Source organism: Podarcis raffonei, chromosome 4, assembly GCF_027172205.1.
Source record: "Podarcis raffonei isolate rPodRaf1 chromosome 4, rPodRaf1.pri, whole genome shotgun sequence".
In the NCBI taxonomy this organism is placed as follows: Eukaryota; Metazoa; Chordata; class Lepidosauria; order Squamata; family Lacertidae; genus Podarcis; species Podarcis raffonei.
In genome coordinates, this window is record NC_070605.1 from 76,810,936 (window position 1) to 76,833,549 (window position 22,614).

At 45.8% G+C, this 22,614-nt stretch overlaps 1 protein-coding gene across 3 annotated transcripts in view; it reads left to right on the plus strand.

Annotated features, from left to right (window-relative positions):
* The first annotated feature begins 953 nt into the window (after nucleotides 1-953).
* The window catches only part of LOC128411795 (interleukin-1 receptor type 1-like), a 29,347-nt gene continuing 7,686 nt past the window's right edge, over nucleotides 954-22,614 (plus strand). The window contains exons 1-7 of one of the 3 annotated variants that reach the window (XM_053384225.1): nucleotides 954-1,036; nucleotides 12,857-12,923; nucleotides 14,530-14,749; nucleotides 16,243-16,414; nucleotides 20,859-21,027; nucleotides 22,316-22,381; nucleotides 22,481-22,598. In XM_053384225.1, coding sequence (XP_053240200.1) covers nucleotides 12,863-12,923; nucleotides 14,530-14,749; nucleotides 16,243-16,414; nucleotides 20,859-21,027; nucleotides 22,316-22,381; nucleotides 22,481-22,598 — 806 coding nt within the window. In that variant the 5' untranslated portion in view covers nucleotides 954-1,036; nucleotides 12,857-12,862. Of the gene's footprint in view, nucleotides 1,037-1,073; nucleotides 4,106-12,856; nucleotides 12,924-14,529; nucleotides 14,750-16,242; nucleotides 16,415-20,858; nucleotides 21,028-22,315; nucleotides 22,382-22,480; nucleotides 22,599-22,614 lie in introns of those variants that run through there. The other 2 variants (XM_053384226.1, XM_053384227.1) reach the window with 2 other exon arrangements.

Genomic DNA, 22,614 nt, shown 5'->3' on the forward strand with positions numbered 1-22,614 from the left:
CTAGTCCAACCTTCTGCAATGCAGGAATATGCAGCTGCCCCATATGGCGGATCAAACCTGCAGCCTTGGGGTTATCAGCACCATGCTCTAACCCAGTCTTTGTTGTTGGAGGGGGAGGTTATTAGTTTCTTTTAGTTCTTAATTTTATTATGCATTATGCATTTTGTGGTTTGTTGGTTTGTTTTTGTTCTTATTTTTATTGTGTTTTTCATACTGTCATGTTGATGTTGTGAGCCACCCGGAGGGGTACAGACGAAAGGCGGTCCACAAATTTAATACATAATAGTAATTTTTAGTGATGTATGGAATTAATAGTGATGTATGGAAGTGAGAGCTGGACCATAAAGAAGGCTGATCGCCGAAGAATTGATGCTTTTGAGTTATGGTCTGGAGGAGACTCTTGAGAGTCCCATGGACTGCAAGAGGATCAAACATATCTATTCTGAAGGAAATCAGCCCTGAGTGCTCACTGGAAGGACAGATCCTGAAGCTGAGGCTCCAGTACTTTGGCCACCTCATGAGAAGACTCCCTGGAAAAGACCCTGATGTTGGGAAAGATGGAGGGCACAAGGAGAAGGGGACGACAGAGGAAGAGATGGCTGGACAGTGTTCTCGAAGCTACCAGCATGAGTTTGACCAAACTTCGGGAGGCAGTGGAAGACAGGAGTGCCTGGCGCCCATGGGGTCAGGAAGAGTCGGACACGACTAAACGACTAAACAACAACAGCAAGTAATTTTTATTCTTATCCTCGCTCAGTCCCTAGGGCTGATTTCTGAGGAGCCAGGCAGGTGAGGATCAAGCTCGCGAGTCTCGGCTTGTTCCCTGAACCAGGATCCGAGTCCATTCTTCCGCGCCTGGGTGATTCAGAGCAGCCCCGGCGCTCCTGGCAGCGACGACCCACCGCCTCCTCCGTCCCGCCCAAGCGTCCAGGGCCGCCAAGAGGCGGGCTTCGCCTTAACGGGCAGGGGCGGAGCTCCCCTCGGCCCTCGGTGCCTGAGGCGAGTCGTGGCGAAGCTGCCGGCCGGGAGAGTCCAGGTGAGGAGAAGGCGCTGGGCGCAGGGCGCGCGGGTCTGGGTCGGCTGCTGACGGGTTGAGGGTCCGCGAGAGGGGACAGCTTGCCGCCGCCGCCGCCTTGCCTCTGTATGAGGATTAGGCGCAGCCGTCTTGCGTGGCTCTTTCTCGAGCACAAGGGGAGCGCGCTGTGCGGGGAAAGAGTTTAGGCAAGTTCCTGGCACCGGGTGAGTCACGCTTTGGACCCGGCAGCGCGGCCTCTTCTTGCCCGCGAGGACAGGCTGGCCTGGGGCGGGAGGGAGCAGCAGGTTCTTCCAAGAGCCGCGGGGAAGAGACCGGACGGGTTCTTCTCGCCTCCGCCGCGAGCTTCGCCGTTGCCTTTCCTGGCGCCTTGGAGGGGGGCAGATCAGTAGGTGGAGAAAGGGAAAGGGAGCTTCAGCTGCAGTCATTTCTGAGGAGTCCTGACAGACAGACAGACAGACAGACAGACAGACAGACAGACAGAAGCCAACTGGGCATCCCTCTATAGAGGTGTCTTGTTTAGGCAGGTTGCTGTCAGTCTTGAATGTGTACAGAGCTGTTTCCCTTTTTTTCAGCAGCCTGCCTTGACGGACACTTTTCCGAAATGGGCTTCAGAGGCCCTTTATGAAGTTGACCTGAGTGGATTTAGAAACACGCAGGATCCAAACAGGTTAGAAACCTAATCTGGTTTCCGACTGGGACCTGTTAATATCCTCTCGAGTTCTCTACCACGAGCAAACTCTGGTTTTTACCCCTTTGAGGATTTTTCAGACTTTTTACTAAAGTGGGCAAAAGGACAGCAGGCAAGATACCTCCTTTTCAAAGGAGCACCTTCTACAGAATCAAGGGATCGCTTTTAACAAGCTGCTAATCCCTATGATTTTCAGAGAGAGGGAAAGCACCAAAAATCTCAGTTTTTTAAATTCCACTCCGTTGGCAACAACCCATCTCCAAATGGCATATTTGATTCTCCTAGACTTACTGATCTCCCCCAATGCAAGGCCTTTCTTTGGAAATGGCAGTATTTGGTATATGATGTGTAACTTATTTCTGTCCATACCATACCTATTCCAAATGCAGCTGACTCCATAGGTTTGGTCCAGTAATTTGGAGAGGGAGGCAGCTTCACATAGTTAAAAACATAGGATGATATTCAACCAACTCAGAGTAGACTCATTGAAATTAATGCACAAGACCAAGGTCCATTAATTTCCATGGGTCTACTCCAAGTTAAAATCACTTGAATACCACTCATTGGGTTGTATATGTCTAAGTCATGTGCTGGAAACTAATTGCCTTCCAGATGTTGTTGAATCACAACTCCCATCAGTCCCGGCAAGAATGGCCAATGGCTTGGGATGTTGGGAGTTGTACCTCAGCAACATCTGGAGGGCCAAAAGTTTAGCACATCTGATGCAATCGACAACTTAACCTAAATTCATTGATTTCAGTGGGTCTGTTCTGAGTATGACAACTTGGTAGGTGTGGGCAATTTAAATCCACCCTTCCCCAAACAAGAACCAAGTGATTCTCGTCCTTGGTGGCTAGCATGTTAAGTCTTTGCTCGGAACTATTAAGTGATTCATGGGTGATGCATTGGCAATACATTTAAAGTTCATAAGTGATTGAAAATCCAAGCATGCCATTACATTCCCTCTGGTCCTGGTGTTAAGTGTTTTTAGTTATATAAATCCAGTGAGCCTTGGCTTCTTTTGTTCCTTCGTGTCTCTCACAGAGTTAAAGTCCTTGTTTGCTATTTTGGTGCAATGTGTAAATGGGACATTGTTGACTTTGCTGCATATTTTCTGGGTGATGGTAACTATGAGGTGCTGAGTGAACTTTCCCTGTTAACTTACTCTTGCCTTGCTTTTGACCACTCCTACATCTGGAGGGGAACCAGTTGAACTATGGCTTGCCTTTCTCTTGAATGTGGCCTGCATAGATTGTGAATGTGGCCAACATTGTGTGTTGGGCATTCTGAAGTTCTAGTTGCTAAATCAATGATTAGCAGAATGATTTTTATTGGATTTCTCATTTGTCCTTAACCATAAGGTTCCAGGTTACAACAGTATTTGTTTTTAAAAATCTGTTAAAACAATTGGCAATCAGGATATATATTTGGAGTGACAAAGGCCAGGGTAAAAAGGTGAAAGATGAAAGTAGTATGGGGGTCTATTGTGAGTTGCATTCCTGTAATGAATGTTCTTACTTCCAATTCTAAGATTCAGTTATCCAGAATTGAAGTGCAAGCTCTAAGTTTTCAGTGGTTTATTGCTCTTCACTTTTATGTTGCAAGTGACCTGCTAATAATGTTAATAAAGGCTTAAAAATTAAAAACAAACTAGTGACTCACTTGATAGTGATATTCATTTTAATAAGAGTAATTGAAACTGTGTATGGGGTGGGTCCTAGTTTGCTTTTAAGCATCACCTTTCTAAAAGGAGAATGTCTGCTTCTGCCTTATTTAGCATAGAGCACTGCGTGTGTGTTATGGAATGCTGGCTATCTCTTTCCAGGCATTAATAAATCAACTGCAGACAGAATAAACAACACAAATAGCTAAATTAAGGTCCAAGGCTAAGTGCAAGGCTATAATTTCTTGTAACTCCTTTGTAAAGTTTGCAGTTGGATTGTGTCTATCCAGCCTGGGCTCTGGTTTGTCTGCATGTGTTGGATGTAAGGAGGAATGTCAACTTAGGATGGGTTAGGTCCTCACATGACTCTGTGCCAGGTAATGTGGCTGTATTATTCAGCCTGGGCACGCTGGATTCTGTGTGCAGAGGTGCCACTTACATGTGATAGTCAACCATTGTAGATAAGCTGGGCGAGGTTTAGGCAATGTGTGTGGAAGGGAGCTGAGCCTGGTGGCTGCAATCTTGATGCAGTGCTGCACATTCCGTACATACACATTTGTTAATTTGGGGGAAAGGATTTGGTGCTTCCAAATTATTAACCCAAGAGCGCTGTTCTGAAAGTCAGTGATCAATACAGCATAGATATGGATTGTAGCTAACATGCCCTGTTAGCTGCTTCCCAAACCAGCAGTTGGAACACAGTGGATGCGGAGTAAATGTGAGTATTCCAGAATTCCAGAACTTTTTTTTTTTAATATAAAAAATCATGTTTGAAATTGTTGTGTCAGAATTTAAACTTCAAGAGTCAATGCTGAATTTGTAGGTGCTAGGCCTTAAGAATTGCCACACACACACACACACACACACACACACACTGTAGAGCTACATTTGGAAGAGCACTGTGTGTGTTTCATGGGTGCCAACTCCCTGGGGCCCTGGGTGCTCGAGCACCCACAAAATCCCTATGAAGGGCCTAGGCACCCACAAATCTGGATGCAAGGGCCATGCATGCTGCATGGCTCCCATGACCCCGGGCACCCAAGGTCGCAGGGCCAAGGTGCACTCCTGGTGTGTGTGTGTGTGTGTGTGTGTGTGTGTGTGTGTGTGTAAGCTGAAGCAAAAGTGGCAACTTTTCAGCCCCTGTTGAATACCTGCTTTGAAAAACATACTACCTTTTTGCAAAAGGAAGGCTGAGTGGAGTTAACCATGAGCAGGCTGAGGACAGAATACTAACGGTGGCTTTTCACTTGATATTTTGTACTAAGTGTTAGGGAACGTGGACATCAGGCCACTTGTGATGGGCATTTGTACGTTTCATTTATTTACAACTAAATACTACTACACTGCAGTTTGATTTCAGGTGGCTTACAATCACCTAACATCCCAGTAACACAGCACAGTAAGCAAAACCTCGTTATCCAAGGTTGACCGATTATAACTTTAATTCTGCTTTCTGCCATTTTTTATTAGGAAAGAAATTAGACTGCAAGTCTTATAATTTTCTCATGCCTCTCTTAAAAACTGGTGCCACATTGGTTGCCTTCCAACCCTCCCATGAGGATTTTGAGTTTAAAGACATTTTACATTTTTAGCATTAGATGACCAACTGTTTCACATTTTTATGTTATTTACGAACTCCTGATGCTATCCAGACCGAGAGTTGGCTTTTAATGTGGTGTTTAGCCCTAGAATTTTAATCTTATTTTTATCCAACATCCTTTGCAGAGAAATCAGACACAAATATTCTGTTTCTCTCCAAAGTCTTTTTTGAAGTTGTTTTTCTAATGGTCTGACACTCCCAGGCTCGCTCAGTGCTTGTGATTTTGAAGAAATTTGTATCCCCCCCACCCCCGTGCCCCTAACAATATGCTCAAATATCTTCTCACGTGCCTCACTGGTAACTTGTGTTTGTTTTAGGAGAGCTTATTTTCTCTTTTTTTGTCCTTTTTATTTAGATGAGACTTGCACTTTTTAAAGAAAAGGGTCTTGGCTTTTGCAGCTCTATTGACGTGCATTACTAACCACACATCCTGTTGGGTTTCTTTCTTAATCCATGGTGTGCACTCCAGACGAGCTTCTGTTGTTGTGGTTTTAAATAACTTCCAAGACTCCTGAATACTTTCCCTTTCAACTTCCTTATAATGCATCTTCACCATTTGGAGGAATTTTCCTCTCTTGAAATTAAACGTGACCCTGTTGAACCTTGTTGGTGGTGTCCCGCTTCCATTTAAGTTGATTTGATAGCACTGTAGGTAGTGTTCCTCGCTAGTTTGGCTGCATCTTTGTCTTGTACCAGATCCGAAGTATCTCCAAGAATGAAGGACCTCTCAATATCAGCTGTGTAGAACAGGGGTCAGCAAACATTTTCAGCAGGGGGCAGGTCCACTGTCCCTCAGACCTTGTGGGGGCCCGGACTATATTTTGGAAAAAAAATAATGAACGAATTCCTATGCCCCACAAATAACCCAGAGATGCATTTTAAATAAAAGGACACATTCTACTTTTGTAAAAACATGCTGATTTCTGGACTGTCCACGGGCCGGATTTAGAAGGCGATTGGGCTGGATCCGCCCCCTGGGCCTTAGTTTGCCTACTCATGGTATAGAATGAAACTTGACAGGAAATCTAATTTTGTTGATTCTGGCCAACAAGAAAACAATGCTAGCAGAATTTATTCTTATTATCCACTTCCACAGAGAACAGATCTTCCAAGTACCCCTATTTTCCAGGAATCCATCCTGGTTTCTGATTTGATCCCGTAATGTCCCACTTTTCCTTAGGATGCTCCTATTTTCATCGGAGAAATGTTGGAGGGTATAGGACATCCCCAGGTCTTTTTTAGCCAGAACTCACCAGAACTGAGTTCTGGCACTTCTCAGGTGGGCGCCATGGCCATTCTAAGAGAACAAGGGTGGTGTTCGTGGTGAGTTCCAGCACCACTTTTTCTAGAAAAATAGCACTGGATGTCCCTATTTTCATTGGAGAAATGTTGGCGGGGATGTATCAGTTTACATCAGAGAAATGTTGGAGGGCATGGGATCGTGAAGGCCAAACTGCCCAAAGTATATACAGCATGTTTAGCAGTGATCACTACTTTCCCCCAGAAAAAGCAAAGACGTGAAATCTCCCATGCAGCACATTTGCAACTCTTCTGAATGTGGAATATTGGGTAGGAGCTAATGCAGGGAAGTGTCATGATCAGCTGTGGAATGTTGTTCATGGCAGTAATTCTTACAAGGTAGTGTTTTTCAACCTGGTGCCCTCCAGATGTGTTGGATCACAACTCACACTAGCCCTGGTCTTTGGCTGTGCCGACTGGGACTGATGCGAGTTTGTATCTCAATGCATCTGGTCACCAGCTTGGGAAAACTGCTGTAGAGTATGTGGTCAGGTTCCTGTGTACCCAAACCACTCAGCAAAGAGCTAAGAAATTTCCCGTGTTTCTGTAAAAGGGGTTTCAATAGTCTGTTTTCTTGCTGAAAATGATTGTGGCAATGGTTGAGCTGTTCATGCAGCCTGGAAATTATCGATATCTCTCAATTTGTGAATGCATATAGATTGGTATGGCAGAAGCCAAGTGTGATGGGATGGTGAGCTGCTTGTGCGTAAAATCCTAGTCCCTCAGAGTTTGGCTAAGTCCACAAACTTCTGTCTGTGACGGAGCTCCTTAAGCATGGCTCCATCAGTCGCTCGTAGAATCGGACAGTGGGCATTTACGGAACTTCTTCCAGCATAAAAGCTCCTTAACGGAAACGCGTCTTCTGGACTCTCGGCGTGACAGTTTCCGGCGAGGAGTAGGTGTCCCTATGGGAGGTCCTGAAACCTCCCCACTATTTTCGCTGGAAGTGTCTCTGAGCCCTCCCTCCGACTCACTTTCCCTTGGAACTCCACTTCTCCCCCTGCTGGTTCCCTCCTCAGCTGAATGGTCTCTCTCACCCTCTGTGAGCCCTTTCACCTCCTGCTCCTCCGATGGCAGTTCCCTGACATCCACCTCCCCTCCAGGGCCCCCTTCACCCCCTTCCCTCCCCTTCTCTGCGGGAGGCGAGGGAGCAAAACCCCTGAAAGAACCTCCCTCATCTTCCGAAGTTTCGAACACTTCCCTCCACCTGTTGCTGTTTCCGGTTTCGAAGTACTCCTCCTCATCGGAGTCTGTTCCTTCTTCCAACTCCGATTCCCTGAATCCTTCCAGTTCCTCCTCATCGTCGGTGGTGCCAAAGTACTCCCTCCGGGACCTCGCTACTGGCTGAGGTTTCCTGGGGAACCTTTGGTGGAACGTTTCGATCAAGATCTCGTCACTGACCTCCTCTGCCGTCACCCAGGTGTTTTCCGACTCCGGTTCCCCTTCCCACGCGACCAAATACTCCACCTGATTACCCTTCCACCTGGAGTCGATGATCTCCACCACATGGTTGCTGCTTTCCCTTTCTTCTAAGACTGGCCCCCGTGTGGATACCCCTTCACCTTCCCCCCTATATGGTGACAGTAATGACCTGTGGAATACTGGGTGCAGTTTCATGTGGTTCGGTAACCGGAGTCTGAAAGCCACTGTGTTGACCTGTTGGATGACCTCAAATGGTCCCAATCTTTTGGGTCTCAATTTCTTGCAACCCCCCTTGAACGGCAACCCTTGGGTTGATAGCCAGACCTGACTCCCCACCCTAATGGTTTCACCTTCCCTTCTGCTCTTGTCTGCCTGCCTCTTATATTCTTCTTTGGCCCTTTCTAAGTTGAGTTGGAGTTGACGATGGATCGCTTCCATTTCTTCTACAAAATGTTCGGCGGCCGGGACACTCCATCTCTCCCCTCCTCCCCCTGGAAACGCCCTGGGGTGGCACCCATAATTAGCCAAAAAGGGGCTCATCCCGGTGGACACATTCTCCGCATTATTGTAAGCAAATTCCGCTAGCGCCAACTTTTCGACCCAATCGTTCTCTCTGTCATTGACATAACACCTCAGGTATTGTTGGAGGATACCGTTTGCCCTCTCCGCCTGCCCATTGGTCTCAGGGTGCCTGGCAGTCGAAAAGTTGACCTCTACGTGCAACAAGCTCATAAGTTTCCTCCAGAACCTGGACGTGAACTGTTTCCCTCTGTCGGAGACCACCCTCAAGGGGGCGCCATGCAGCCTAAAAATATGTTCTACAAACAATTTCGCTGTCTCTTCCGCCGTGATTGCATGTGAGCAAGCTACAAAGTGACCCATCTTAGTTAACAGGTCTACTACGACTAGTATGGCGGTTTTCCCCTGGGATTTAGGCAGATCAGTCATAAAATCTATCGATACCGCCTCCCACGGTCGTTCTGGTGTGGGTAATGGTTCTAATAAACCCGCTGGCGCCCGCCTTTCTCCTTTGGCTCTCTGGCATTGGTCACACCCTCTCACATACTCCCGTACATCCTCCCTCACCTTGGGCCACCAAAACTCCCTGGTCACCAACCACATGGTCTTGTGTTGCCCAAAATGCCCCGCTGTGGGGTTGTCGTGCAGCTGTTTGAGTACTCTCCCCCTCAATTCCCCTTCGGGTATATATAGTGCCCCTTTGTAATACAATGCCCCGTTTCTTTCTTCAAAACCTCCGGGGTCTTCTCCCTCTCTCCTTAAACCTCTGAGCTTATTCTGGGCGTATTCATCATTTACCGTTCCCTCTACCAGTTCCCTTTGCCCCACCCAGGCCGCCCCACACACCCAGCGGTCCTCTGGGATAATATGTCTCTCTTCAGGTGCTCCCTCCCCCTCCAAATATTCAGGTTTGCGTGAGAGAGCGTCCGCTCTGATGTTTTCTGGACCTGGCACATAGCAAATTTCAAAATGGAATTTGGAGAACTCCTGGGCCCACCTCACTTGTCGTTGGTTGAGCACTCGTGCCGTTCTCCAATACTCCAAATTCTTGTGGTCCGTACACACTTGCACCTTATGCTGTGCGCCAATTAGTAAATGTCTCCATCTCCGGAACGCTTTGTGAATGGCGAGTAGTTCTCGGTCATATACGGTGTAGTTCCTCTCGGATTTGTTCAGCTTACGCGAAAAGAAGGCACACGGTCTCCATTCCGACTTATTGCTCCCCGGCTGAAGCAGCACCGCCCCCACCGCCCGGTCTGAGGCATCAGTTTCCACTCTCATGGGTTTTTGTAAATCCACATGCAGGAGCTGTTCTTCCGAAGCGAATGCCCTTTTCAATTCCTCAAATGCTTGCTCCGCCTCCGCTGTCCAAACGAATTTCTTCTTGCTGCTGAGACAGTCCGTGATGGGAGCCGTTAAGTGGGCAAAGTTCTTGATGAATTTACGGTAAAAGTTCCCAAACCCCAAGAACCTTTGCACATCCTTTTTCGTTTTCGGTGTCTTCCATTCCAGCACCGCCTGGACCTTGCCTGGATCCATGGCTAATCCCTTGTCTGATAAGCGGTACCCCAGGAATTCCACCTCCTTGGTGTGAAACTGACACTTCTCCAATTTCACCCACAGCTGGTTTGCTTGCAGTTGGCTCAGCACTTCCCTGACATCCTTTACATGCTGCTCCTCATTCTCTGAATATATCAACACGTCATCGAGGAAGGCCACGCAATTCTTGTAGAGCAGAGGTCCCAGGACATGGTTCATGAACGATTGAAAACATGCGGAGCCTGATTGTAATCCGAATGGCATAACTAAATATTCAAAAGCCCCCAAAGGGGTGAACATGGTGGTTTTCCATTCATCCCCTTTCCTTACTCGTATCAGGTTGTATGCCCCTCTCAGGTCCAGTTTCGTGAATATCTTTCCCTTCCTCACCCTGGTCAAAATGTCATCAATTCTGGGCATGGGGAAAGCCACTGGTTCTGACACTGCATTTAAGGCTCTAAAGTCCACTACAAGGCTGGGTTTATCCGTGTTTTTTTTTGACCTCAAAAAACACTGGGCTCCCCCCCACCGCTCTGGACTCTCTGATGAAGCCCCTCTTCAGGTTTTTATCAATAAACTCCCTTAACTCCTGCATTTCCCTGTCTGACATGGCGTACAGCTTGCCCACGGGGAGCTGGGCCCCAGGGACCAGGTTAATTTGGCAGTCAAAGGCTCTATGCGGTGGTAGTTTATCTGCTTCCCTTTCGCTGAAGACCTTGCTCAGGTCAGCGTATTGTTTGGGCACCTTCCCTTTGTCCGCCACTTCCGTCCCTGCTAGAAAGGCTTTTGCCCCTTCTGGCACCTTTCCCTCTCTGCAGTGTTCCAGGCAATGTGCTGACCCAAAGGAAACCACTCTCTGATGCCAGCCCACTAGCGGATCATGCAACGCTAGCCAGCTCATTCCCAAAATAACGGGAGCCCCTCCCAGGGTGGCCACATTGAACGCTATCCTTTCGGTGTGCCTGGCCACCCTCATAACCATTGGGACGGTCTGTAGGCTAACTTCTCCTCCCAACAGCTCCCTCCCATCGATCGTGGTCACCTGCAGGGGGTTGCTTAAAGGGAGTATCTGTATCTGGTGTTCAGCTGCAAACTCCTTACTCATAAAATTACAGGAGCTGCCTGAGTCCAACAGCGCCTTTGTCTTTTGTGGGTATCCGTTTGCCAGCTCTAGCAACACCTCTATTACCAGGGCTGGTCTTGGAGGTTCCGGAGTGGGCACTTTTACTGCTCCTTGGCCTGGCTGCAGTGCCCTGACGGTGGCAGCCAGGCGTTGGCTTTTACTGGCTCCTGGACTCCCTCCTCCTTCCCCCCAACAGCTCCCGCCATCCCTTGCCATTCCTTTCTTTGCGGGCAGACTCTGGCAAAGTGACCTGGCTGCTGGCAGAGATAACATTTCTTGGTGCTCTTTCCCTCCTTCCTCCTCCCTTCACTGGGATTTGAAACTGCGTGCGCGCTGTTCCAACTTCCATCGGCTCTCCTGGCGGGAAATTTGGCTCTGGAATCTCTGGAATGCGGAAATCCCTCCAACGCTCTCCTTTCCCCTCCCGCTTCTCCAAGGCTCTTGCCTCCTGGCGCGCTCCAATGGTCAGCGCTGATTTGGTCAGCTGGTCCATAGACTCCGCCCTGGGCGCCCGGGAAAGTTCGTCTTTCACCGCCGAAGAAAGCCCCTCTTCAAAAAGCATTTGAATGGGTTCCGCCGATAGGTCCCACCCCAATTTATGTATCAACATTGTAAACTCAGTCCAGTACTCACGAACCGATCGGCTACCCTGTTTACAAGCCATCAATTGTCTGCGCACCAGTCCCTGTTCAATCTCGCTGGAAAACATCAAATCCATGGCGCGAAAAAACTTCCTCGTGTCCTTCAGCATTTCACTATTCCCTGCCATCAGGGGTCTAACCCAGTCTCTCGCCCCCCCTTCGAGATGGCCAATCACAAACGCCACTCGCGATGCCTCGTCGGGAAAGTCGTCAAACTGCAGCTCGAGAGCATACTGCATCTCTGTCCTAAAGGCTTGATAGTTCCTGGGGTCCCCCCCAAACTTCTGCACCAATCCTGGCATCTTTCTTGCTAGTGTAGCGCCTTTTGCCTTTTCTGCATCCTGCGCCCTCCTTTCCTCTAGCCTCGCCGTTTGCAGCGCTAGCTGGACTTCCAACACCCTGTACCTTTCTTCCAGGCTTGGACCCTCTCCAGCTCCTCCTGCTCCCCGGCTCCGGCTGGGTTGCTCATGATGCCTCTCTGCACAAGCTGCTTTCAGGGACTGTCCGATTGCTGTGATGGGATGGTGAGCTGCTTGTGCGTAAAATCCTAGTCCCTCAGAGTTTGGCTAAGTCCACAAACCTCTGTCTGTGACGGAGCTCCTTAAGCATGGCTCCATCAGTCGCTCGTAGAATCGGACAGTGGGCGTTTACGGAACTTCTTCCAGCATAAAAGCTCCTTAACGGAAACGCGTCTTCTGGACTCTCGGCGTGACAGTTTCCGGCGAGGAGTAGGTGTCCCTATGGGAGGTCCTGAAACCTCCCCACTATTTTCGCTGGAAGTGTCTCTGAGCCCTCCCTCCGACTCACTTTCCCTTGGAACTCCACTTCTCCCCCTGCTGGTTCCCTCCTCAGCTGAATGGTCTCTCTCACCCTCTGTGAGCCCTTTCACCTCCTGCTCCTCCGATGGCAGTTCCCTGACACCAAGCTTGACATGAACTTTCAAATAGCCGTTTGCATGGTGGGGAGTATCACTTTTTAAAAATCCTTTCAAGCCTCTGATGTAAATTAGACTGAGAGATGGTAACTGGCCTAAGGACACACAAAGGGTCCAGGATATGAAACCAAATTCATTTCATTAACCAGGTGATCAAACAGGGCTCTTTACGAAATGTGTTTTTTTTTACACCACTGATGGCTGGTAGGTAAGTGTGGCTCTGCTAGTTATTTTTGTGAACTTCAGGTTTATTTGACTTTCTTCTAAATGCAATAGTCCTTAGCATCGGCTATGTCATCCTTCCCCTTTATACATATTGTGAACATTTTGACTGTAGCACAGAATTTTAGAAAGCTACTGCAGCCCTGAATATCTTCCCTTTCCTTTGTCAGCAGAAGATGGTATCTGCGTTGCAGCTCTTATGCTGGATCTGTCTGGCTTATTCTTCGTCCAGTATTTGTAAGTCAAATTTATGTTTCTTATTTGTTTGTTTGCTTGCTTGCTTTAGCTACCTACACCATGGTGGATGTAATCATACTCCCATCTAGTTTCTCCACAAAGTTACACAAATATAAGTGCCGCTTCCATGAGGGGCTGGTTTGTTTTCGTTATTTTGCAGGTGCATAGCTCTTACTTTATTTCTGCCTGCTTGCTTAATTACTCTGAGAATGCACAAACTTGAAAAGCGCAGGTGAAAACCAGTGCATATGAGGGAATATGAAGGCTGTGTCTGTGGTCTGTAGTGCTTCACTTGTGTGTATATTCATCACTAGTTAACCTATAGTCAAGTGATGAACATCCATCACAGTTTTCTCTCTCTCCCTCCGCCCGCCATGAGTCAACTGGGGTTGCAGTTTCTCAAAATGCAGCACTTTTCCCAACAAAAATGGGAAGAGCTGTTCTTAACCCATTTATTCTTCAAAAAACATTTTAATTTTATGTTTTATATATACCGTCATACTGGTTGTTGCCTGTATATACTCTGATACTGTAGTGCCTCATACTTTGCTCAATGAATGCAATATTCAGAGGTGAACTTCTCATGAACCCTTCTAGAAAATCTCAAGCAAAATTCCTCTCATCTCAAAACTCTTAAAGAAGCAGCAGATGCGCCAACACTCAAGATTACATTAAATTGCAGTATTTTACATCACCAGCGATTATATTTTGTTTGATAACGAATGGTTGCGGAATTGGCTTCCTGGGCTCTTCTTTGTGTTTCTGTTAAGAAGCTGAATTGCATTCTCAATTAAATCTTGCCAGTTTTGCATTAAGAATGTATCAGACGTGTATTGCATGGTGTTATGCTTGCATTTCTAAAATTCTGAGAGCTGTGTCGCACAAGCTGTGATTTGCAGATACTCATATATGCGCCCCCTCTCTTGGTTCAGTAAACTTGACTTCTCCACACGCCCCCCTCCCAATTCCACATTAGGGCCCTGTGGCATTCTCTGTGCCTGCAATCCTAACCCTACCTACGTTGGAGTAAACCTTGCTCCTGAGTTGACGTGATTAGGATTTGGCTGTTTGGGAATGAAACAGGGTCAAATAACAATCCTGCCCTTGCAAGGCTGCCTTATCTGTTGCTTGCAGTCTTCCCACGTTCCAGGCTAGAGGAAGGGAGCCTTTCTCAAAAGCCTCCAGTCAGATTTTCCAGCCGCAGCAGTTGCCAGATAAATAGAAGGAGACAGTTTTCCACCCTGGGTTTGGGGTGGGGAATACAGGGGAAGATGCAGTTAACCTGACAATGCAGCACCTCAGATTCAATTGGAGCCGGAGAATGATTTGGGACGTGCAAGTGCTGTTAGTTTCATAATGCATCTGAGCATTCATGGGACAAGTTCATACTACTAGTTGGACGAGTTTGTGCTAGCTAGATAGTAAGTTTGGGCAGCGTTGCTAATTGCAAGGTGCAAGGAAGAAAGACAAAGTTGGCACAAATGAGTTGGCACACAGTGGAATGATGGGGAGCTGTGTTGTGAATTTTCAGGCTTACTGCAGGTGTGTCTGTTTGCACTAGCAAAGTACATCATTTGTCACACATTATATGCAATTTACTCATTAGGTGTACGCTTAGCGACCAATGTGCGTGCGGGGGAGCCTGGGGTCATCTGCTGTCCGCTGCTGTCTTCCAAACAATCCAATTACTCTGTGACTTGGCACATAAACGGTAGTGATATACCCATAACTACGGATAACTACTCCAGGATCCATCAACGAGGAGACAGGCTTTGGTTTAGCCCTGCAATGATAGAAGACTCCGGATTTTATGAGTGTCGCATTCAGTAAGTTTCTGCAAAGTTCATGTTTTTTCCCCTCAATTGAAAGTAGCTGTTAGGTTCTATAGTTCTGACTTGAGTGAGTTCAGCAACGATAGGGAAACATAAATTTAGAATTTTGCCCATTTTGTCTTAACAATTTTTGGGGGGCTTCAGTTGTGTAATGTTGAAGTGAGAAGCAATCTGCAGGCTGTGTATAAACCCTGCTGAGACTTCTTTGAAATAAAACATGCATTGGAGTCAACTACATTTTTTCCCCTATGTGTTTAGTAAAATTGATACAGGAGGTAAGTTTTATTTCTCTCCAGTCACTGTAATTTCTTTAAAGCTTGATGCACACCGTTTGGAGATAACAGGGAACTGTTGCTGAATGCAATCCATGCTCTTTGCTCAGAAGGTAATAATAATAATAATAAAATTTTCTTTGTACCCCGCCCGCCCTGGCTGGAGTTGGGCTCAGGGCAGCTACCATCATAAAACTAAGAACATAAAAACAGGCAATCAATTAATTAAAATACATCGTAAAATTAGTTCAAAGGAAATTAAATCTGGACAGATGGGAGTCCATGGGTAAAATTAAGAGTGGTTAATATTCTCCAGGGCCAACTGTTACTACTGGTCTTATAAAGGACCTGTGAGCGGGCTAGGAGGCCTCTTTAATGCTTGTTCTTATACAAAAAGAAAAGAATCAGACTGAACCCCAATCAAAGGCCTGGCAGAACAGCTCCATCTTGCAGGCCATGCAGAAAGATGCATGATGCAGAGGGATGGGAGAAGGGATTAGCAGGCAGCCATCATGTTTGTATGTGGCTTCAGCCATGATTTGTGAAGTTGGCCATCTGAACATGACCTCAGCCTAATAACCTAACAACCTATAGTTTTCAGGCTATAAAATACAATTCTTGGAAAAAAGAGCAAGATGCAAAAGTAAGTATCTCTGTAAGTGGTGCACAGTGGGGCGACTTCTTTCTGTGCACCCCAAATTCTGCCCCACAGGGTCCACAACGGGAAGCTCTGTTGCACAAGTGGAGGTCTGTAGCGCATGTGAAATGGCAGCACTGGCTACAATCCAATATAAACAAAAGGATCATTTTTGTTTTCCCCCAGTAATTTTTTTAGAACTGTTACATCATGTTATTCCAGCTAATTCTGGCATTTTATGAACACCATGAAACCAAACCTCCTGGCCACAATGTTGCCTCTTAAGCCATCCCTTACACATTTTTATATTCTGTCCTTCATTTATTTTCTTCTTCTACTTCCTGGAACAACAAACTAACAATAAACAGCCAGACACTTCTAGAGTATTATTATTTTGAGTTGGTTCTTGTCTGCTGAATTGTGATCCAATTCCACATCTTACTATTCTAAAAAGTGCACCCAGATCTGGTTATTCTCATGATGTTTTTCTAATCATTAAATGCTAATATAATGCCAGTATCCTGTGGGTATCTCTTAATAATTAATAGATGTACTGATATCCCTTTTTTTCATAACAGAAATTCAACAAGAGATAGGAAGGAGCTCCGTGTTTTCAAGAACGATGATGGTTTATGCTTTAATAGAAATTACGTTTATCCACAAAGAATACATTTGCATAATACTGGAAAGCTAAAGTGTCCCGACCTCCAGAATTTTGAAAGTGAAAGGACTCCACTTCAGTGGTCCAAGGTTGGTGTCTTTCTGTGTGATAACAGCCTTTTGAATGTTTTATCTTATTGGCGGTATCTTTTTTTCCTAAATCAGAGGTGGGGAACCACATTCAGGTGGTGGGCCATATTTGGTTGTGGAGAACCTTCTGTGGGTCTTGCATGAAACATTACAATTTAAAAGACACAGCACAAAAACTAGGAGGAGGAAGGCAGCAAACTAAAGCACTAGATATAGGTCATCAAGTTCCAACAACAACCAGCTGAAATAGGAATAGTTTAAGGCAGGGGTTGGGGAAGCTTTGACCCCTTAGGTGTTGGTGAATTGCTGCTCCCATCACCCCTGGCTATTGCTTATGTTTGCTGGGGTTGATGTGAGTTTGTAGAGTAACAACATCTGGAGGGCCAAAGGTTCCTCGTTTAAGGAAAAGATGAGCCAAGCATTGCTGATGTCTCAGTAGGGCCAGTGGGATAGTCCTGCTTCCCTTCTCTCCCTCTGCTGGTGAGAGATGGCATGGTTGTTGCTGGATTTGCAATTCATACTGTTTTCTGATACAAACTTCAAAATATGGTACATGTGGCTTTTGGCTAGTAAGACGCCTATTCCCCCCCCCCAAGTAGTTTTAAAATATGAACAAAAATACATGGAGCATCTCATACATGAATAGAAATATATGAACAAAGCAAACTATGCTAAGACAAGCAAAAGTAACTGCTAAGAAGATGCAGCTGGGAACACGTAAATTGTTCCAATTTTTACTCTAAAAGGAAGGAAGGATGTCCACCCTCCTGACATCTTAAGAAACTGTGTGTGAGAGAGATAACTGTAATCCAGTGCATACACACTTGAGAACAAACTTTTTTGAAATCTTTTAAGTATCAGATGCTAAGAATAGTTTGTTCCCACCTTTTTTTTAAAATAAAAAAATTATGAAAACATCTAAGTGGTTCACAAGAAATACTAAAATGATCCATTAAAACAGTTAACAGTGATTTTAATTATTTTAAATGGTTTTAATAGTAAAAGAGATTAAAAGAAGACAGCAGTGAAAAAGATAAAGATAGTCAACATCTACACGTCAACATTTTTCACTAGCCATTTGTGCTGTAAAAAAAGAAATAATGTTATTTCTTTTAACATTTCTCCATTAACATGGAGTTAATTTCAGAGCCTATGTCCTGCTCCCATTGTTCTTTGATTGTGTCAAGGGGGTTTGTGGGATTTTGGAGCAGTATTTTGTATATTGTGGATACCATCCCTTTACCGTGTCCCTCTGCTGTCAGAAGCTTTTCGAAGGAGGTCAAGGGCCTTGTGGCTGCTGATTTTACTGCTGGATTGTTTAAGAAGGCATGTAGTTGATGATGTGTTAGCCAAGGTATTTGGGTGTCCCCTAGTTTCTCTTGTATTTATTGTGTTGGTATGGGTTTGCCATTTTTGTAGAAGTCTTTTAGACAGTGTAGGCATATGGCTTGCCAGGTTTTTATCTGGGGGTTTTGTGCTGCATGTTGGAATAGTTGGCGATAGGTCAGGGGGGTTAGTGGGAATGGGGATAATTTGCCTACATAATAATAATAATAATAATAATAATAATAATAATAATAATTAATAATAAATTTTATTTATATCCCGCTCTCCCCAGCCGAAGCCGGGCTTAGGGCGGCTAACAACAATCAAATAATCCAACATTCTAAAAACATTTCATTATAAAAATTAATTTAAATCAAATTGATGGCAACCGTTAAGCAAAATTCTATGCAGATTGCCAGAGGAGAGAGTCAGGCTGCGCCCTGACCAAAGGCCTGGTGGAACAGCTCTGTCTTGCAGGCCCTGCGGAAAGATGTCAGGTCCCGCAGGGCCTTAGTCTCTTGTGACAGAGCGTTCCACCAGATTGGAGCCGCAGCCGAGAAAGCCCTGGCTCTAGTTGAGGCCAGCCTAACCTCTCTGTGGCCTGGGACCTTCAGGATGTTTTTATTTGCAGACCGTAAGTTCCTCTGTGGGACATACCAGGAGAGGGGGTCCTGTAGGTACGAGGGTCCTAGGCCGTATAGGGCTTTAAAGGTTAAAACCAGCACCTTAAACTTGATCCTGTACTCCACCGGGAGCCAGTGCAGCTGGTATAGTACCGGATGAATGTGATCTCGCAGCGAAGACCCCATAAGGAGTCTCGCCGCAGCATTCTGCACCCGCTGGAGTTTCTGGGTCAGTCTCAAGGGCAGCCCCACGTAGAGCGAGTTACAATAATCCAGTCTGGAGGTGACCGTCGCATGGATCACAGTGGCTAGGTCAGGGCGAGAGAGATAAGGAGCCAACTGCTTAGCTTGGTGGAGATGAAAAAATGCCGCCTTTGTTATAGCTGTAATCTGCGCCTCCATAGAGAGGGAGGTATCGAAGATTACACCCAATCTCTTAACGGACGGTCCTGGCACTAACTGCACCCCCGCAAGAGATGGGAGTTGCCCCCTCAATCCCATATCGACCCGTCCCAGCCAGAGGACCTCTGTCTTCGAAGGATTTAACTTCAACCGGCTCCCACGTAACCATCCAGCCACAGCTTCCAGACATCTGATCAGTGTGTCTGGGGCCAAGTCAGGATGGCCATCCATCAACAGATAGAGTTGGGTGTCATCGGCATACTGATGGCAACCCAGCCCAAAACTCCAGACAAGCTGGGCGAGGGGGCGCATAAAGATGTTAAAAAGCATTGGGGAGAGTATCGCACCCCGAAGCACTCAACACACCAAGGAGTGGCGCGATGACAATTCCCCCCCAAGTGCCGCCCTCTGTCCCCGACCAGAGAGAAACGAGCGCAGCCATTGAAGGACTGTGCCCTGGATCCCCAATTCGGCAAGGCGGTGGTCCAGGAGTTTGTGATCGACCATGTCGAAGGGTGCTGACAGGTCTAGAAGAATCAGCAGCCCCGACCTGCCTCGATCCAGCTGCCTGCGAAGATCATACTTTCCCCTTCTATGCTTTAAACATGGACTGTGGGAACCTGTTCAGTGTTGTGGGGATTTTCTTTAGTTTGTTTTGGAGAAATGGGTATGTTGCTGTGGGGATGATTTCGATGGTCTCTCTCCCAAGTGGGCCCATTGTTTCGTCTCGTCTTCTTGAATATACAGTGGTACCTCGCAAGACGAATGCCTCGTAAGACGAAAAACTCACAAGACGAAAGAGTTTTTCGTTTTTTGAGTTGCTTCGCAAGACGAATTTCCCTATGGGCTTGCTTCGCAAGATGAAAACGTCTTGCGAGTTTGTTTCCTTTTTCTTAAAACCGTTAATACCCAGGGAATCCGTGCTTCGCAAGACGAAAAATTCGCAAGACGAAAAAACTCGCAGAACGAATTAATTTCGTCTTGCGAGGTACCACTGTACAGGATTATGTGGTGTACTTGGTTGGTGATGTAATATAATTCTATGTTGGGGATTCCCCATCCTCCTTCGGAGGAGGGGAGGTACAGGTATTTGGGGCTTATTCTTGGCTTTTTGTGTGAGAAAATGAGTGCAGTTTTTTCTCTATTTTGTCTGAGAGGGTGAAATTGGTGTTGTTCCATTTCCTCAAGTCTCTGTTGATTTGTCACCACAGGGACTTGTAATTGTGGAGGTATAGTTTGTTGAGGTTTCTGGTTATTTGAACCACTAGGTACCTGAAGCCTGGGAAGGTTCTGAACCAATCTCCCCCACCCCATGAATGATAATGTTGTTGTTGTTTAGTCGTTTAGTGTGTCCGACTCTTCGTGACCCCATGGACCAGAGCATGCCAGGCACTCCTGTCTTCCACTGCCTCCCACAGTTTGTTCAGACTCATGTTTGTAGCTTCGAGAACACTGTCCAACGATCTGGTCCTCTGTCGTCCCTTTCTCCTTGTACCCCTCAGTCTTTCCCAACATCAGGGTCTTTTCCAGGGAGTCTTCTCTTCTCATGAGGTGGCCAAAGTATTGGAGCCTCAGTTTCATGATCTGTCCTTCCAGTGAGCACTCAGGGCTGATTTCCTTAAGAATGGAGAGGTTTGATCTTCTTGAAATCCATGGGACTCTCAAGAGTCTCCTCCAGCACCATAATTCAAAAGCATCAATTCTTCAGCGATCAGCCTTCTTTATGGTCCAGCTCTCACTTCCATACATCACTACTGGGAAAACCATAGCTTTAACTATACGGACCTTTGTCGGCAAGGTGATGTCTCTGTTTTTTAAGATGCTGTCTAGGTTTGTCATTGCTTTTCTCCCAAGAAGCAGGCATGAATGATAATAATACCTTGCTAATACTACCTTTTGTGCGTGGAGATAAATCCTTATTTGCAACTCTCCGTTCCCTCCCAACAGTTGTCCTTAGCTTTGTGAGTCTACATTCTGTGGATTACATTTCTCTGCTTTTTATTGTGCCAGTCTGTGTTTGGGTTCTGTAAATGAACTAAGTTTGTTGCCTTCAGCTTTTAATAATATTTTTCTTGCCTCTTTTTATATTTCAGGCATGCACTCCTGGATTATCTGAAGATGGAAGATTTAGCCATTTTGAGGATTTCCTTGCAATTAAAAATGCAACGGAGAAAGACAAAGGAGTGTATATATGCCAGCTGACATACACCTATCTGGGAAGACAATTGAATGTATCTCGTGCCATTAGTCTAACTCTTTTTGGTAAGTTTGTGTAAGGGAAGCAGGGAAAGACCACTTCCCAGCCTGCTCTGGCTAGACTTTCCCTCCCCACTCCTACCAGTTCAGTTGCGGCTGGTCCATTAGAGCAAATGGGACACTGTCCCACTAATTCAGGCTTCATTCCCTTAAGACCACCTGCCTTCCTTCTTCCTTGCATCCAGACCACATCCTCTGCTTCCTCCTCCTTAATCTCAGGGTTGACATTTCTTAGCAGGGGAAAATGGGGACAAACAGAATTTGTTGGCATTGCCTGTCATTGGCTTGTGGTTTTACCTACTGTTGGCCTTCGTCCCTTCTGCTCCACCAGTCCCAATGGGAGCTAGCTGCCATTGTACAAGTCCACATATCAGCAAATAAGAAAACTATTCCTTTTTGCCAGCTGCCCTGTGTATAAAGAAGTTAATATATATATTTGCTTCTTGATACTTTATTGGTTAGGTCTGCCACATCTCCGAGTTTTCCTGAAAATACTATTGGTAAGCTACAGAATGTAGGTTATCTAATAATACCACAAATGCATCATGAATGCATTGTTAAAACAAACGTGATTTGTTCCAGAACAGCACTGGGCAAGATCATATTTTTGTTTTTGTATTCTTTTGTCCTTTTACTCCCATGCTGCTTCTGGATCTGTTGAACACTTAAAGTGGTATTTGACTCTGGCCGCTTTTGGAGTTAATGTTCAGTTAAGCGTATCTATGTTAGGTTTCAAAAGTCCATCTTTTCTAGAGAGGAGTCTTGAATCTTAACAAAAAGTATTGTGACATAAATGTGCAGAACGTTTGCATCAAGATAGTCTGATTTTGTTCATAGTCTGATTAATAGCATTAATAGCATTTGTGATGTACTTGCATGTAATGTCCGGTCAAGATACAAATATTTTGGATTGTAGCCAACAATTGCACAAGTGAAGACAGCTTGCACCAATCAGTCTCCCACCCCATGCAGTTCCTTGAAAAATCCTCTTCAGAGGGTTGTCTGGGAAGGCTTTTCAGGAGGTGAAGGGGAAGATTGGTTGTGCAAGCTGCCATCTGTTGGTTCAACCACTAGGTATAAATCTTTGTTTCTAGGCTGCCAATAAATGTTTTACTTGTATCTGGATATGCACCATGAAGCGGCTTTTTCCAATGAGTAGTGAAATAAATGGTTGCTAATGGACGACAGTCCGCAGTAACAAGAAAATAATATCAGGAACTTCCAGCAGAGCAACGTGTAATAGATTGTGCAACGATGATTTGTTGTTTCTGTTAACACTTCTTTCCATTGTTAGCGCCTCCGAAGAGAATACCGCTGGACATCATTTATCCAAACAATAATTCAGTTGAAGTAGAACTTGGTAAGCAACTACTGCACTTAATATGAAACTATTTTTTCATGGTCCTAAACTACATCCTAACAGTTTCTGTTATTTGCAATTATTCTTTCATGTTTTTAGGGTCCAGTATTGCTGTGACCTGTAATGCCTCGTCGGGTATTTGGGATGAACCATATGTATCCTGGAACCTTGAGGATAACTCTACTCGGGATTTAAAAGCAACACTCACACGGTCTCTGTAAATACTAACTCAA